An 18,605-nucleotide genomic window follows, 5' to 3' on the forward strand; every position below is an offset into this window, starting at 1 on the left:
ACTTAGAAAATCAATGTTCAGCTTTTCCCTCCACTTATCATGGATGTTAAAAGGTATTGCTTTCTTATCCGAAATAAATTTCGTGTAAAAAAAGTTTCGTTAATTTGTTTTTCGATTTTAATAGTACTAGATTTTTATTTGTTATTGCTGCAAGATACTTTTGATACCTTCTTATAACAGTTTTCCAGGCAGAATGTAAAGCGCTGATGACGCCTTGATAGTCAAGGAAATTACAATCTATATTATATTCATCACAAAAAACGTCTAGACTTTTTACTGAGCCAGTATTATCAATCAGGTCTTTAACGTAAAGCACTCCTTTTTGAAACCAAGGTTTATGGAAGATTATCTTTTTATTGATTTAATATGATCATTTCCCCATAAAGGTTGTGCTAGGATATCATCCGGAGAAGTAGTAGAAAATTCTTGTACAGAAGCCCATATTCCCAAAAGCTCTTTCCAGAAAGTATTTAGTATATTAATATTGCGTATAGACTGTAGGCCCTTCAATGGAAGTAGCAATACGTCATTTCCCCCGATTTCCGCAAATTCATTCATCAAAAGAGTTTTCCACGAAGAACAATTATGTGGATTTACCAATTTCTTTAGCCACATCAATTTAAGAGCTTTACAGAAGGATTTCACCTCGGGGACCTTTATTCACCGTTTTCATAAGAATTAATCATAACATTTCTCTTAACTTTATCTATTTTACTGTTCCAAATAAAGCGATAAAAAAGGTAAAAATTCATAGAAAGGTACTGTGTGCACCTGAACTAGCCAAGTTAATGTTAATCTTATGTTAGGGTTAGGAAAACATTATTAGCTTAGTTAGTAATTTTCCAAACTATATTAATTGTTTGAAATACAGATAAATCAAAGTAACAGCAATATTAAAATTTGATTACATTGAAAACCAAACACATACAGTGCGTTTTAGGTTGGGGAGCATATTGCCAAAGTAGGTAATACATGAAATATCGTTATATAGCACCATATATGCTTGTGTCGTGGTTTACGGTGTTGTATCATTGCTGAATAAGTTAATACCTGATAATGTTTCCAAGGCTGCCCAGTGCATGTCAACTAGCTGAATGACTTCTTAGAATGCTCCCTCGTGTGAAAGTTATTGTCGTTATCATTAATGATTATTATTATTTCAAGCACATTTTGAAGTGCCTATGCTTAACCAGGGAGAGTCAAATTTTAAGCTGAAGTATATAAGATTTAATTATCACTTGCACAGTTGTTAGATCATTTATATTTGATTTTCCATTATCATGATCATGATATGAAGTCTGTCTTTTCTCTCATCCTTAAAGGAATATGTCATGTAACAAGGGAAGTGCCCTTTATTAATTTTTCTCTATACTTTCAGATGCAAGACTGTACAAATGGATGTGAGCGTAGAACAGGGGAACAAAATGTAAATCTATCACAGCAAGAGAACTCTGGAATTTTGAAACTATGACAATATTTACTAGTGGTTGGTCGAGTCCTCACCAAGGGCTGATGCGGCATAGATCAAAGTATTTACACATTGGATACCTAACGGGGCAGGTTTATTACAAGACTTCTCCATCGTGTTCGGCAAAGGAGTTGCCTTTGCACTTGTGTGTCATCCAAAGTACACAGTTAGGCCTTATTAATGGATGAGACAGTTACTTAACACCATCCTTGGATTTATTAGCTGCAACACCCATATTAACAACCCCCAACAATAAATTAACTAGATCAACGTATAAGTACATACCACTACTTTATTGGCACCAACCTTGTTGACATTTCTGAAAGATTGATTTATTCTGGTATTGATTGAGTACATTATGTAGTTTACTGACCGGTGAATGACAGATAGAAATACATTTTGTGATTTTTTACTATTTAATACAGTTATTATCTCTTCGTCAGTCAGTGTCTGAATGGTATTTGCATTCAGGAACTGTAGATCTGTATCACCATTGCTGTTACATCTGTGGATGTGTCCAAAAAAAATGCTTCATGTTTGATAATAACTGGTTTAAAATAGTTTTTGTTAATCTTGATGCAATATTTTGTGATGATGAACTGGATAATCATCACTGAGTTTTAAATATCTACTGTTATATGGACATCCTACTACTTATGGAGTCATGCTCAAACACAAATTTATGTCCCACATAGAAAATGCCAATGGGTGAGAAATGAACAATCCAGTAGCAGCATTACTCCCAGAAAAATAATCGAGATAATTCAGATAAAAAAATTATTATTATTATTAGTTTCAACTCAAGCTGTATTTTGAGCCTATGTGTCTCTTAAGTGATATGAGTATAATAAATCAAATGGTTTCCTAAAATGGGTACTATGGCTGCAGCGTTTTTTCCCAAATTTGATGCAACATTACATAATGCTTAACAGCATAATCACCACCAACTAATTATGCACTGTAGGTAGCACAGATATTCAGAAAATGTGTCAGGGCCCCATCATTTCAATGTGGTTGTCCTAGCAGCTCTTGGTCTCTTTGGTTGGTTGGGTTTCCCTTTGATGCAGATGGCATAACATGCAAACCAGTGACGGAGGAAACCATATTGCATTGCATCTTTGCCGTTTTCATGAATTTTGATAGGTGCCTTGTTCTCTGTTCTTGGGACTGATACACAATACTGAGAATGAAAATAAACATATACATATTTTCTTAGTAATAATATACTTTTGTAAAACTGAATGAAAGTTTTCAGTCTTCCAGTAGAATTGGAATGAGAATAAGGTATAAGTGTAATACTAAATGTAAGGTTCAGAATTAAATATTTATGTAATTCTCAAAATACTTTCAGGTTTAGATACTTAACTGACTGACACTAACTCACTACAAACAACCTAAGATTTATCAAGAGATGCTTCTAATGCCAGGTTAAATTTATCAATACTTAGCACATTGATTGCACTTAAATGCCTGGACACTTAACTGACTGAGACTAACTAGTTAAATTACACACAGTTGGTAGATACAGGTAGCTAACCTGAAGTATGCAGAGAAACTTCTGTCCAGGTAAAAGCCATGGTGTTTCAATCCTATACAGATAACCCTGAAAAAATTGAGATTATTAACCATGTTAAGTCTATAAGCACAAGTCATTAACTTTCGCTTTATAAAGGAAATCTTCCTGAATAGATCTTCCATGAGTTAAATCTGGCTAAATCCACCAAATCACAAATTGTGATTTCCATTTATATGTCTTAAAATTATGTTGACATTTTAATTTGTTTTATTTTTACAATTCCAACAAAGAAAAGGTTCTTTGTTTATTTTCAACCCAGTAATAAGGCCTACTGTTGATTAAAAAAAAACCCCGGTTCATTTACTAGAAAAGTTTAAGCAAAATTAATTAAAAAAGAAAAACAAAAACAGGTAAGCAATGATTAAGATAAACAAGATATTGATATAACAAATCCATTAAGTGTTTGTTTGGGGAATCCAACTTCATGGTGTTATACATACCAATAATGCAACTGGTACAAATTTGTGTTTCCCCCCCCTACATGCTGAAACATCAATATGTTAATTTGACTAGTAATTTAAAATTTGATACACGGAATGAGAAAAAGGTATAAAGTGACTGTGTTATACTGGAACTTACATTTAGCAACTAACCGATGTTGCAGCGAGTCTTAGGTGCTAAGTTGAAACTGCAACCTCTGTTAATAACTAAATGAAAGATTCAGAATTAAATATTCATGTTATTCTCAAAATACTATATATTATTACTTATTAAAAATAAATAAATTATATGATAGGGAATATAATATATCAATAAATGCATAGTAAATTAAACTTACTCCCAATACACTCAACAGCAAAACTTACCTATATTCCAATAATTTTACCCCTAAAAACACCATAGGAAGGGGGCCTGAAAATTGCGCTGTGAAAGTATATGGAGCACGTGGGCTCCAAACACCAGCCTCGATTTGGAGTCCACCCCGAAACTGGCGACCTTGACCTAATTACAGCCTCCGACGATGTATCTCTAGAAAGTTCAGCAAATCACCTTTCTGGTGCAAATGTAAGATTATTTTTATGATCTAGAACCCAAATACGATCTCAAGGGGGTTTACTATGCTTAACAGGAGATCTATATTGGTCCATTTCGCTCCATTTCTATCCATTTCTATCCATTTCTACATTTTAAAGGACCGCTTAAAAGGGTATAATTAAGCAAGAGTGAAAGTGAAAATACCGTACATGTATTACACCAAATGTCAGAACTTAGGATAATTTTGAACGGAATTTATTAAATTTTTCAAGTTATCAGGTAAGATTGCAGATGATCAGTCTTTTGGGTGTGCAGATGATCAATCTTTTGGGTGTGCAGATAATGTTAGTCGGTCATGATTTCAGGGATGTAAACTAAATTTAAAATCCTTCCTGCAGCTTTGACCTTACTACTGAAAAAATAGTATTTATGCTATATGTTGTGAGTGTAAATGCAAATGGGTGTTGCTGGAGTTATACTGATTATACTGATAAATCAACGGCAATTTAGGTAACATACTGTACATGTATCTTAGTTTGTGAAACTTTTTCATTTTTAACACCTAATAAAATATAAGCACTAATTTTTATACAAACGTGAAACTACTAGCTGTCATGAAGAAAAAGACACGTGAGTCTAAAACTTTTCAGAAACATGTTAAGAATAAGTTGTGTAAGCAGTAAGAATATAATATTAGGAAACTTTTCAGGTCTGATAAGATACTAATAGGAATTAATTTAATAAATCTGTCAATTAATTGGCTAACAAAATTTGCTGAAATATCCATAGTTCTACATGTTTGGAAGTTTTGAAGAGGTGATTTTTCTTATGAGAACAGGCAAAAATTAATGCGCTTGCAGATGTCATCTATAAATTGGAACAATTTGGCCTTAAATGGAAAGAGGAAAGAGTCAAAATTGTGTTCAAAATTCATATCATGTGATTGTGCCAATGGTTTACCTCTTATATCATGTGAATAATATAATATCATGTGTATCTAAGTAGCTGGGGATTTACCTATCCCACCTCTTTTCAATTTTTTCAGTTATTATGAGAGAAACACTCCGATGGTACTTAAAACTGGAGAATGCCTGGTTTTCTTGTTAATCATACATGTATTACCAGTACAGCATGTGCATTCTTATGAAATTGTAAGTATCTATAACACATTTGCATTGTTTAAAAGGTAATACACGCCACTCAGTCTATTACACCTGTACAACTTGCCATTACTGCCAAAGGCAGTCACTTTAATATTCTGTGATGGGCTGTCATTCTAGAGCATGACATACTTCACAAGAAAATTTAGGTCAAGATGTAATTTCTTTTTAAATCATGAAAAGTTAATCTATTTTCTTGCTTATTTTGAAATTACCAGTAGTTTTTTGGTTCAAACTGGAAAGAAAATATTAGGCTGCATTCACAACAGGTAATCCTTAGACTAACACCCCATTTCCATAGATTAGATCGACCTACTTTAGATCGACTTAACTCCCTGGGGGTTCACGCTAAATAGCTGTCAGCTGGGCGGACACGAAAGTTAATTACCCCCTTACAGCTTGTAGTAGGCGGGACGGACATTTAAGTCGGATTATCTGAAAGTAATCCAGTGAGACTCCCCGCAGGGATAGATCGATCTAAAATCTATGGGAATAGAGCCTAACTAGTCTGTGGAAATATGGCCGACCTAGCTCACTTGTAAGCAATGTTGCATAGTCTCCTCAGGTTCTCCCTGCCTACCACACATGCTATCCCTGCAGGGGCCTAGCAATTAAAGCTAAATCAAAACAGCTCCTAGGTTTAATTCCTAGGCTCCTGTATGGATGGTGCATGTGGAAATTAGGCTGGGAGACCATTAGGAGATTATGTGCATTACTTTAACTGGGGTTGGCCATAATAGATCTGCAGAAAAGTTAGTTGGAAGATCATCTGTTGTGAATGTGACCTTTGAGTGAATTAACCCAGTCAGTTGAAAACTGGAATGGGCAAAGCTTCTCTTTATTAGTTCCAGTTTGGGGAATCATGTGATAACAACACAAGATTAGTTGGCAGTTACAGAGCAATAAATTACTCACACTATGCCTACACCCTCGAAGGTCAGACACATGTTTGTGAGATGTGCTTCCCAGGTTACAGAGTCAAGAACCATTGCACAAATTCTTCTCGTCACCGTGGTTCAGATTGTAGGGTTTGCCCAGAAGGAACCTACAGTAACTGGACATGGGAGTGCCGGTGTAAAAATTGCACAGATAGGCCTTCAGAACAGCACATCCTTTATTCAAAGTGCACTTCAACACAGGATGCAGTATGGATAAGTAAGGATACCACACACACACGTACACATGCACACACAACCTACTTAATTAAGATCTATAGATCAACTCAAATCTACAGGGACTCTTGATGAATGCAATCAGCTAAACTAAATGACAAGTCTCCTCCATGCATTAAGTACATCACAGATATAATACTGTTGATCATAATATACAAATACTTTTGAAACAAGAGGAAGTGTGTCATTCAGTTCAGCTGATTGCACCTAGCAAGAGTCCCCGCAGAGATAGGGTGATCACATTCACCAGTGGTGTCTATGGGAATGGGTCCTCAGTTGAAACAAAAACAAAAAATACCACTTTCTCAATTTAGGCCAAGTTCTGAATATCTCTGTCCAATTTCTGAAAGACTTACATATGCATGGTAAAAATGAATAAGAAACAAGAATCTTTAAATTCTTGACTTTCAGGTTTTACATGCTAGAAATTATAGTATTATTTGCTTGGAGTATAAAGATGCTTTGGATCATCAGTACACTGAGAAACAATATAGTTAAGGTGTTATTGTTAATCCAGTTGTTGGCCACATTTGTACATCTGTAATGCAGTCCCTGAGGCATTTTTCTGCTGGTTGAAAATGCAGTGTCTGTAGAATATGGTGTGTGATGTTTGATATATATAGAGAGAGGTATGTATATATACTCTTGGCATTTCACTTACAGCTGTGATTGAGACCTGGGGACCTTGGAGCCAATGGAGCTTGTGTAGCGTAAGTTGTAGCAGTGGTGTAAAGACAAGACAAAGGAACTGCACCCAGCTGAGACATACAGGAAGTAGGAATAACTGCCAAGGAATTTCCACTGATATGTTGCCTTGTTATCGCCATGAATGTTCAGGTAGTCTATTAGATAGATGTTTACATATTTCTCAGTAAAACTCCGTCTTAATTGCATTCATGATCAAGCCATCATCAATTCAGCTGTGAACGATATTGTGAACAAAACTGCAATATTGACAACTAGCATTAAATTGTCAGTTGAGGAAAGTAACATGGTTATTTAATGAAAACTTTATAATGCACAATCAGTGAACCCAACCATGTTAAATCCATCCTTCTTACATGTATGTAGTATTATATCCATTGTTTCAGCTAGCTGTACTTACAGTCACACTTGTCATCTACTATATAGTGTTTTTCATTACTTCTCATTCCAGCACCTAACTTTGGACCCTATTTTGATAAATTTCCATTGGCATTGGTAATTGGCATACCCTGCTTATCCACAATCATCTTGTGCATCAGAAGAGTTATATGCAGCATAAAAAATTCAAAACAAAGTCATACTAAAAAGAAAATAGCTTTCAACTGTATCAACTGTTGCAGTAAAAATGATGAGCAACAGTTTACAGAAAGTGCCTCACGTAGACAAGACATACAGCCATACTCAATATTTTTTTCTTCTCCAACTGAAAATGTTTCATTGACCAACCAATCACAGGATTTGTGTCAACCTGATTGTGATTTGTCTCACAACACTCATTGCACTATAAACTTGCATCCTGAACCTAGAAAAGAAACTTGGACTTGTCAGACATTGGTTCCACCAGTGAGCAGCTTTCCAGAACATTCAATTAATAATACATTTTCTTATCCACTATCATGTGCAGAGTCATCTGATGAAGAGACAACAGGTGGATATGCAATGGCAGACTTGGACATCAGCTGTCCTTTAAATACAAAAAGCAAAGGTCTAAAACAATACCCAAGATACAGCCAAACTGAAAATGAAGTCTCCAATTTGTCTTCTGATGAAGAGACAACAGGTGGATATGCAATGTCATACTTAGATGTTAGTCATCCTTTGAATACTGGAAGGAAAGGCACCAAGCCATGTCTTAATACTAGGGATAGATATTACCAAACAAAAAATGATGAAGTTTCTACTTTGTCATCTGATGAAGAGACATCAGGGGGATATGCAATGGCAGACTTGGACATCAGCAATCCTTTGAATACAAAAAGCAAAGGTGCTAAACTTTACCTTAAAAGATACACCCAAATGGAAAATGAAGTGTCCAATTTGTCTTCTGATGAAGAAACAACAGGTGGGTATGCAATGGCAGACTTGGACATCAGTCCTTTGAATACAGGAAGCAAAGGTGTTAAACAGTTCACCCTTACAAAAAATAAAATGTCTATGTCACCCAATGAAGAGACAACTGGTGGATATGCAATGGCAGACTTGGACATCAGCAATCCTTTGAATACAAAAAGCAAAGGTGCTAAACATTACCTTAAAAGATACACCCAAATGGTAAATGAAGTGTCCAGTTTGTCTTCTGATGAAGAAACAACAGGTGGGTATGCAATGGCAGACTTGGACATCAGTCCTTTGAATACAGGAAGCAAAGGTGTTAAACGGTACACCCTTACAAAAAATGAAATGTCTAATTTGTCACCCAATGAAGAGACAACTGGTGGATATGCAACTTCAGACTCGGGCATCAACAGTCCCTTGAATATGGAAAAAGAATATGGAGAATATATCCATACAGGCAGTTACCCTCTTTCATCAAGGCAAGATTGTGTTAAACACTGTATGCATCCTACTTCGTGTTATATCTTAGTACCTGTGCCTGCACCATCACGTTTAGATTCTGTGTTGACAGGTCAAAATAGCAATGACATGTTATTAGACTACACAACCACCCAACCTGACAAAGGCAAAATTCCCAGAAATAAAGTTGAAAATAAGAAATATGAACAGTTGCAAAAAACAGAGAGTGAGTCTGCATTGGAGCCCTACACTCCACTTCTGATCTCTGAGCAGACATTGCCCAAGGTTTTGTAACACATAAATCTTTTAATTCTTCTTGACAAAAATTGAAGATATCTGCTGTGGTGAAGGACACTGACAGTGAAATTGAGAGCGAAAAAAAAGAACTGTTTCTTCTTTATTGTGCATTGATCCAATGCTCTCTCTCTCTCTCTCTCTCTCTCTCTCTCTCTCTATATATATATATATATATATATATATATATATCTTTTTGTGAATACCCTTAGCAAAATATCTGGCCTGCTGCAAATTCACAGCAAGTTTGCTGCAATATTGCTGCAGACTGCAATTCCTTCTTGCAAAATTACAGCAAGTTTGCTGCAATATGGCTGCAAACTTTTCATTTTGCTAAGGGTATATGTAATATATATATATATGGTAGATAGTTAAGTGTTGTTTGTTATTTGGGCAACATTTATAAGATATTTCATGATATTTGTTTTTTTTTACTTGATAACTTAGCAAAATGAAAAGTTTGCAGCAAATTTGCTATAAATATTGCAGGCCTAATATTTTGCCAAGGGAATTTTTATAAGCATATTTTTCATAAACTGGAGAAACCAGTCTTGTCTCTATATAAAAAGAATCAAGTTTTAAATTCTAAGTACTAACTAGTTATTTATTTATAATAATACATAATACAAAATTTTCCAAATTGTTGATTGAAGTATGTACATTGTACATCATGTATGATAGTTGTTATGACATTTACGTATGCTTTTATAATAAATACATTACAATAAATTTTCAAAGATTAATCAAAAGAGTCAATATAGCTGTGCAATGAGAACATGCTGTGATTTACATCAATGTGATTTAATCAATGTCTACAGTGTTTATACTATTTCTAATTTGAAAACACTTAGGAATATTTTTTTTTCTATATTTAAAGATGTTAATTATTCCTGTCAGTATAAGCTATGTATTTTTATATGGATAATATTTTTGGTAAATTTGTTTTATAAATGTCTTGCTAGTCATGTTATATATTGTATCCAGGATTTTATTATCGAGTATTATTAATTTTTTATCTATACTCTATTAGCTATATGAGAAAGAGATATAATGTTTATTCCTCTATTCTAGTGCAGGTGGGGAGGACAGTTTTTAATCAAAATTCAACAACTTTTGTCAATCAAATATAGAAAATGTGTTTGTACATATAGATGTCACCTGCATCTGTCGTTGCTGTTGCCATCATGCACTTTCACAGATAATACAATAAGTGGAAATCATTTTACCTTTTGGCTTTAAACGTAACAGAACTGATGAATATTCATAATATGCAGGTGGTGTTTAAAAATTAGCATATATGCAACACTGAAAACACATTAAGTGGGAAACCATTTTACCTTTTGGCTTGTTTTATATGTAATTTTTCATATAGACATGTTATTTATATCTTTAAAATAACATGTCTATATAAATTGTTTTTGTGTGTATTAATTAAAGGGACTTCTATATGTATTTAAAATATTGTTTTTGTATGTATTAGTTAAAGGAAGAAAAGTCGGCTGTAAGTGGTAAACCATTTTACCTTTTGGCTTGTTTTATATGTAATTTTTCATATAGACATGTTATTTATATCTTTTAAATAACATGTCTATGTAAATTGTTTTTGTGTGTACATGTATTAGTTAAAGGGACTTCTGTATGTATCTAAAATCTTGTTTTTGTATGTATTAGTTAAAGGAAGAAAAGTCGGCTGTAATTATGTGCTCCAAGCAGTTATCCATCATTACTATTCCAGAGAATGATTGAACATTTTCAGCTCTTCAGCATCATCTTCCATGTCACCAGATACAAAGGAACAGTCTCTAGTTGCACATTTCTTTCTTTCCTGATTGAATTATTAGCTTGGCCTTCAGTTCATTGAAGTGTGTGGATGCAACTAGCCAGGCAGCAACTGTGTTCATAAGACATCCTTATGTGCTTGCAGGCCCGTAGCCAGGGGGGGTTCGGGGGGTTCGAAAGAACCGCCCCTTTTGCTGGAAAAAGGTCCACTCTGGATAAAATTTGATCTAAGTACATAAAGTTTTTATGGGAAAAGGTCCACTTTTTCAGAAAACGACCCCCCCTTGTGAAATTGCTGGCTACGGGCCTGGCTTGTATTGAGATATAATTTCTAATTTTATAATTTTTTTGTTGAACTTTATTGTGAAAAATTGTAATTTATACCAATATGCTGTACATGTGCAAGAAAGCTTCATTTATGCACTGTGATGGTAATCAATCTTTGACTCCCCTGTACTAGCATACAATCATCTGACTGTATATTTTTAATAATTTTCAATGCTTAAAAATCAAAATATATTTAACTGTGTATGTGGTCCGAGATAGACATTTTATGAATAGTAGATGGGAAGTGTCAATAATTTAAAAACTTACAGCTATTTTTCTGCTACACTGTTAATTAGGTACTGGTTAATGTCCTCAGTATGCCAATGTCTGCTGTAATATAAGCGTGGCAAACTATTATAAGAAGCGATAATAAATATTTGCTTACAGATAGTTTTTGTACACACCGTAAAGATTCCAAAGTTAAGACATAAAATCCAAAAACATTTAAAGATGCATACAAAGTCAATTTTTTGTCACAAAAACCAACCAAATGCCAGCATATAGTCTCAAGTAGTATAACTAAGAGAATTACCAAAAGGCATTGTTTAATTTTACCCAAAAATGATGTTTGAACAGATTTTTCTGCTGGCATTCTAAGCTGTATGTCAATGGGGCAGGAAAGTAGGTCACGGAAGTAGGTTAAATTTACAACCATAAATTTGAAGAAAGGAGCAGTCTAAAGGTCTTTTATGGTTGATCGAGTGATCTATTCAGTTTTTCCCTTGGCATGTCGAATTTATTTGAGTCATATAAGAATCTAGTAGAAGTGGTTTACATGTGTTACTGGGAATCCACACTTCACCGATGCTCGGTTCGTATGTACCTTTAAGGAACGTTATGTTTTTGTCTCCATAACGTTAAGAACAACATTTGGAAAATATTTCCTGGGAAAGTTTGGTCAATGTTTTTGAAAAGTTTGGGGAACATTACACAATAACATTTAGGGATTATTTAAAAAAGTTAAAATAGGGCTATATGGACCTGTAGCTCACCTGAGAGGTCCTGAACCCATTCGGTTTCTGAAAAATATATCACACCAATATTCCCCTCTTGAAATTAGAATTCTGGCTAGTTAAATCATGGTTCTAAACTGTACCAAAGGGCATGGTTTGCTCTCCAAAACACCAATTTTTTCTGGGCCCCCCTTCAAATTATCCTGGATCCGTCCCTGTTAACACATGTCAAGTATATAAATCACCTTTTGTTTAACTTATCTGAGGTGTTATAATACCTTATTGAACATTTTTACAGGTTAAAGACATGTCCAAATGTTGCCAAAAGTGATCTTCTCAGTGATCATCTATCACCCCCGAGTAACTGACTGTCTTGAGAGAGCACATTGTACGCATATTCTAGAAGCTGATATCTTATTTAAAAAAAGAATGCCGCTGGATGTGGAATTTAGAGACCCTATCATACGTTTACGAATCAATTAATTTTGATGTTACATGTAAATTTAGAATTTTAATATTAAGACACTAATATAGCGTTGATATTGCCTTGGAAAAGACAAAATATAATGTCATTGTGATTCATGATTTATTACTGTACAGTACACATCAGATTCCGTAAATAAAAGTTCAAGCGAATAATGTTCGCGTTAAAAAAACGCCCTATTTAAAGAGACTCTACCGAATGATTCTAAATCCCTAGTTGTATACTTGTTAGCAATCAACTAATTTCTATTCCATAAAACCAAACTAAGAATCATTCAAGATTTGGCTAGAATGGTGTATTCATAGGAAAACCACAAAACCACAGGGTCAGTTACGCCAAACAAAAGGTAGTGACAGTGAAAGTTGAGCTGATTGCAGGCTGAGGGAAGTACTGGTCAAGACATTACCATGTATTCTAATTTCTATAAAAGCCCTATACAGAAAGGGGTCAAAATGGCAACTTCAGGGAAGAGACAACGAAAGCCCAATTATTCAACACAAGAAAATCTCTTTATTGTGTTGTTTATTTATTATTTATTTTGTGGTCACAGATAACTTGCACATTGATTGAATGATATCATTTTCTGTTCACATAGTCAGCTTCGTAACAGTGAGGGGTGTTAATCCAAATGTGAGTTCCATCAACACAACCTATCACACCTGGGAAGTGTATGTTTCTCATCCTATAGAACCCATCTTTGATGTTGGCCATATTTTGTGCATTTGGAAATTCCACATAATCCCCAATCCTTGCTGCAAGAGCATTTGATACATGATGAATTGCACGCCAAGCGGTTTGCTGGGACACTTGCAAAGGGTCCCCAACAACATATTGGAATGTGCCTGTTGCATAGTATTGCAGGGCTATCATTACCTGCTGGCATGGTAATAAGGCATGATTTCTCCTGGTTGGATGAGTAATGTCATTTTTATGTACAGACACAGATGTGTCTGTACATATTGCCATCACCTGCGTCTGTCGTCGCCGATGCCGGCGCCATGCACTTTCCTTGTTAACACGATAAGTGGAGGGCAGTTTTACTTTTTGGCTTTATATTTACAGAGCTGATGAATATTCATAAAACGCAGGTCAAGCTCGAAAATCAGCATGATCAGGCCATTATTGTAGAAGTTATGCTGTTTTTTCACTTTTCAGCATATATGCAACCCTGTTAACACATTTTAAGGAAAACCTTTTGCAAAATGCCCCTGCTCACAAGTCTGTCATTGCCATGGCTGCAATCAACGAGTGTGACTTTGAACTGATAGAACATCTACTTATTCGCCTGATCTTGCTCCCTCTGACTATTATCTATTTCCCAAATTGAAAAAGGCCATTTCAGGTACTCACTTTGTGTCAGATGATGACGTCATACGTGAAGTGGAGGGGTTTCTGAACGACCAAGAGAAGGGCTTCTATAAAAGTGGCTTTTGTGGCTCTCAAAACTAGCTGGCAAAAGTGTATAGATACTCAAGGAGACTATGTTGAAAAATAAAAAAAAATAATTGTAAAATGTGTACCCCTTCTATATGAGGCTCACTACTTATCAATCAACCCTCGTATAACATATTACTTAACAGCATAATGGCTACAATTTTTTATAAAAAAATAAAAGTATCATGGATATTCAGAAAATGTGATATGGGAAGGTCTTCAAGGCCATGGAAGTTCAGAGCCACACTTTCAAAATGCCAAAATGTAAACAAGAGATAACTGTACTGAAATGGTTTTCTTTCCATTTTCAACACCTTTTTTACATAAAACAAAATAATCAATTCTCTGTCATTTTTAAATGATCAACTAGGAAAATTGTTGACATAGGAAAAATATCAATAAAACAATTTTAAATGTCCAATTTGCTCCATTCGCAGATTCTGAACATAGTGAATGATTGAATCTGACAAACTGCAATGATGAGTTCCTTTCCATTTTTGATACTTTATTACACAATGCACGATAACAGGTTTACCGTCATTTTTATACAATCAACTAACAATATTGTTAAGAAGCAGAAAATGTCAAAACAACACTTTTACTAATTAGTTCCATTATGAGACTGTCAACATGCCTAAGAATTAAATCTAAAGAAAAAACACTTATATACAAAAAGGCTAATAACTTCATCAAAAGTTAACTGATCAAGCTTATTTTCAAACTTGATCTGTATACTAGTTAGACTAATCACTCCTGTGAGTTGCAAGACAAAAGGCTGCTTGGTTTTCCTTAAAATGTGTTATCAGTGTTGCATATATGCTGAATAAGGGAAAAAACAGGATAACTTTTGTAAAAAATAGTCCAATCAAGCCAATTTTCCAACTTGACCTTCGTATTATGAATATTCATCAGTTCTGTAAGTTTCAATCCAAAAGGAAAAAAAATTAACACTTATCTTATTATCCATGTTATAAAAATGCTGAAAAATTTGAAAAAAAAGAATAATTTCCATAAAAATTGCCCAATCATGCTGATTTTCAACTTTGACCTGCGTATTATGAATATTCATCAGTTTTGTAAGTTTCAAGCCAAAAGGTAAAATGGTTTTCCACTTATCGTGTTATCGGTGCTGCATATATGCTGAAAAAAGTTTAAAAAACAGCATAACTTCCCTATAAATGGCCCAATCATGCTGAATTTCGAACTTCACCTGCTTATTATGAATATTCATCAATTCAGTAAGTTTCAAGCTGAAAGAAAAAACGATTTTCCATTTTTCGTGTTATCGGTAAAAGTGCACGGCGACGACGGTGACGACAGACGCAGGTGATGGCTATATGTACAGACACATCTGTGTCTGTACATAATAAAAAGGAATGACATAGAATGTAAAGAACCTGTCTGATGTACTCTTGTAGTCCATTTACACCATGTAACCTAAGAACAAACCACAGCTTTAAGGAGCGAAATCTACGAGCCAGAGGAATTTGCCAATGCTAGAAAAATAATAATCGATATTAAATCTGTGTAACGGCTTTTATAGTTTTTTAAATAACAATCCATGGGATTTTTCAGAAAATCAAATCAAATATATGATTATTGGCAGCAATCATTTTTTCATTTTGTATTTTAGGATATGTATGTATCAAATACAAAAGTTCATTAAAAAAGGCTTTAAAATCAAAAAAATTTTAGAAATATCAGAAGAGAGGCATGACTATGACTGCATTCCCATATCCCTACTGTACTAGCAGGATTGATCTATCTCAGCGGGGTTTCTTGCAAAGCAACATGAACAAATTCATGGACTAGTTTGCTGCTGTCTTTTAACCTAAATAAAAGGCACCATGTAGTGGTTTACTTTTCATCAAAGCAATCTGGGTGATGATATGTGATTGTGCAAAACTTGTCACCAGTACAGAAATGAGGACAGTCAGTGAATAGGCAGAGAAATGTCTTTGAATATGGGCATTTTTACAATCCTGGGCTCCTTTTTTTCCCACCAAGGGTAAAAAATGGAAATCATTATTGTGTTGAAATTAGTACTTTTCTTGAAAGTATAGACCTGAAGGGTATAAGAAATGACAATCCCGAGATAAAACCTTGTGTATGTATAAAGATATGATTATTTGAATTTTGAAAATCATTTTTTAAATTTTCATAAGCTAAACCTTGAAGTGTGTGACTTTTATGATAATTTAAGGTATTGATCTCCAAAAAAACACTTAGTTTTACTCAGAGAGTATTGCTCTTTTATGTATTTGCAAAAAAAAAAAAAAAAAAAAAAAAAAAAAAAAAAAAATGGATGAAAATATCCAAAATTTGAGGAATCAATGATATTTTGTGATTTTCCTGTTTCAGTATTAAATGTGACTCCATGAAGTTTTTGATTCTGAGATATTCTGAGGACTTCTGTACTTCACTTTACCTTGCATTAGTTCTTTATGTTATGCTTCATGATTGTGAAAAATATTATTTCGCACAGACATTTGTGCTAATTGCAGTGTCATGTTAAAATAAAATTTAATGTCCTTTCCGAAACATCCCTGTTTTGGAAAGAACATTTTTTAACAAGTATGATATTGTTTTAATATATTGTAGTATTTGAGTTTATAAGTTTTAGGTAAAGTCTTGGAAGCTGAATTAAAATTGAAGTCTTTTTATTACATTTTGCACTTGTTTTGTCTATTCTGTACTAGTAATTCATTACTGGAATTTTATTTGATTAAATATTGATTCTAAGATATATCCCAGGTATTCTTTACTCCATTATATGAGGGTTGATTGATAAGTAGTGAGCCTCGTGTGGAAGGGGTTAAGCAAGGATATCCCTTTTCAGCCCTTCTATTCCCTGACTATTTAAAGGTGTGTAGCCGAAGTTTGGTGTCATTTGGTTAGTTTATGTCGACGAGGTAGCACTCTCAAATAAGCAAGGCAAGTGACTTTTGCAAAATGCCCCTGCTCACAAGTCTGTCATTGCCATGGCTGTAATCAATGAGTATGGCTTTGAACTGACAGAACATCCACTTTATTCGCCTGATCTTGCTCCCTCTGACTATTATCTATTTCCCTAATTGAAAAAGGCCATTTCAGGTACTCACTTTGTGTGAAAAGATGACGTAATATGTGAATTGGAGGGGTTTCTGAACGGCCAAGAGAAGGCTTTCTATAAAAGTGGCACAGAGGCTCTTAAAACTAGCTGGCAAAAGTGTATAGATACTCAAGGAGACTATGTTGAAAAATAAAGAAAAATACTTGTAAAATGTGTACCCCTTCTATATGAGGCTCACTACTTATCAATCAACCCTCGTATCTTATTTCCAGTTTCTTTTGTTACAGTTCATAGCTGTATAAAATATTATTTGACAATGTCAGATTTACCATGTTTAAAATATGTCCTTTCAGACATGTCCTTGTTTCAGAATGGACATTTATTTAACATTTATGAAATTGCCTTAAGATCTCATAGTATGTTGGTACTGGGGAAGCAATCATTGGACAAAATATGAGTTAACTAGATTAAAATTGAACTGTTTTTATTACATTAATTGGTCATTTTGGATAGTTTTGATTCTTTTTTGAAATGTTACTCTATTAGTATTTGATCATGACATAAAATAGAGTCTTCTACACTCCATTATACCCTATTCTACTTCCTTTTGATAAAGCTCATAGCTGTATGAAATAGTATTTGACAATGTCAGGTTTAAATTTAGTAATAACATTTTTAAATACGTCCTTTTAGGCATGTCCTGTGTTTATTTAACATTTACAAAATTGCTTAAATGGTATATATATTTATTTTTATAAATAATCACAGGAAGTTAATTTTAACCTGTGTGTGCCTGCAAGCACCTCTGTAAAACGTGCCAGTGAATTGACTCTCGCAACTTTAACATATGTAGCCTCATAACTATTTTCGAATACTTTTATGTACATCATAAGTAAGCAATATTAAAGTAAGGTAAGTTATATTATTCCAAATTATATTCTACATAAATTTGATGTGCTTTCCATCATCCTTTTCCTCATGAATAATAAATAGATGAGCAGACCAAAGAGTAAACAAGTGTTTTAGACAATCTGTTAAAAAATGTCCTTTCCGATACAAAGCATCCAAATTGCCTTTATTTCTATTTAAACTGATATAATCTCTTCAATTAATTGTTAATTTAACTTTGAAATACATGAACTTTGGGAAAATATGCAATGGAAGTTCTAGTAGATCCAAAGAAAAGATGCTGACTTGCAAAAATGAATTTTTTTGTTGAGGATATATATAGAAATTTAAAAAGATGCCATTGTAGAAATGTTTTTCTATTATTTTTATGTCATATTCATGATGCTCTAACAGTAATTTGCTCATGTCAAGTGAAACATACAGCATTAAAGACAGAATTCTCTCTATTTATAACATTGGCAATGTAAAGGTACTTTGTTTCGGAATGGACAATTTTTAACAAGCATCTCAAAGAAGGCCTCAG

The 18,605-nt window shown here is 34.0% G+C and overlaps 1 protein-coding gene and 1 long non-coding RNA gene across 2 annotated transcripts; one reads left to right on the forward strand and one right to left on the reverse strand.

Moving 5' to 3' along the window:
• Positions 1-1,740: 1,740 nt before the first annotated feature.
• LOC106162340 (uncharacterized) lies at positions 1,741-4,176 on the reverse strand. Its single transcript, XR_015333289.1, has 4 exons — positions 3,851-4,176; positions 3,485-3,528; positions 3,006-3,071; positions 1,741-2,648 (listed from the first exon to the last, which is right to left on the reverse strand). It is a non-coding gene; the product is annotated as an uncharacterized LOC106162340 (long non-coding RNA).
• An 893-nt stretch (positions 4,177-5,069) lies between these two features.
• Positions 5,070-9,263, forward strand: LOC112042432 (uncharacterized). Its single transcript, XM_087006778.1, has 4 exons — positions 5,070-5,170; positions 6,025-6,334; positions 7,015-7,188; positions 7,508-9,263. Exons 1-4 carry the CDS (start codon positions 5,087-5,089, stop codon positions 9,142-9,144), a joined length of 2,205 nt encoding a protein of 734 aa, XP_086862904.1. The 5' UTR covers positions 5,070-5,086; the 3' UTR covers positions 9,145-9,263.
• Positions 9,264-18,605: the final 9,342 nt, after the last annotated feature.

The sequence above is a fragment of the Lingula anatina genome, chromosome 2 (genome assembly GCF_051362555.1).
Source record: "Lingula anatina isolate TDL-2025a chromosome 2, LinAna3.0, whole genome shotgun sequence".
Lineage (NCBI taxonomy): Eukaryota > Metazoa > Brachiopoda > Lingulata > Lingulida > Lingulidae > Lingula > Lingula anatina.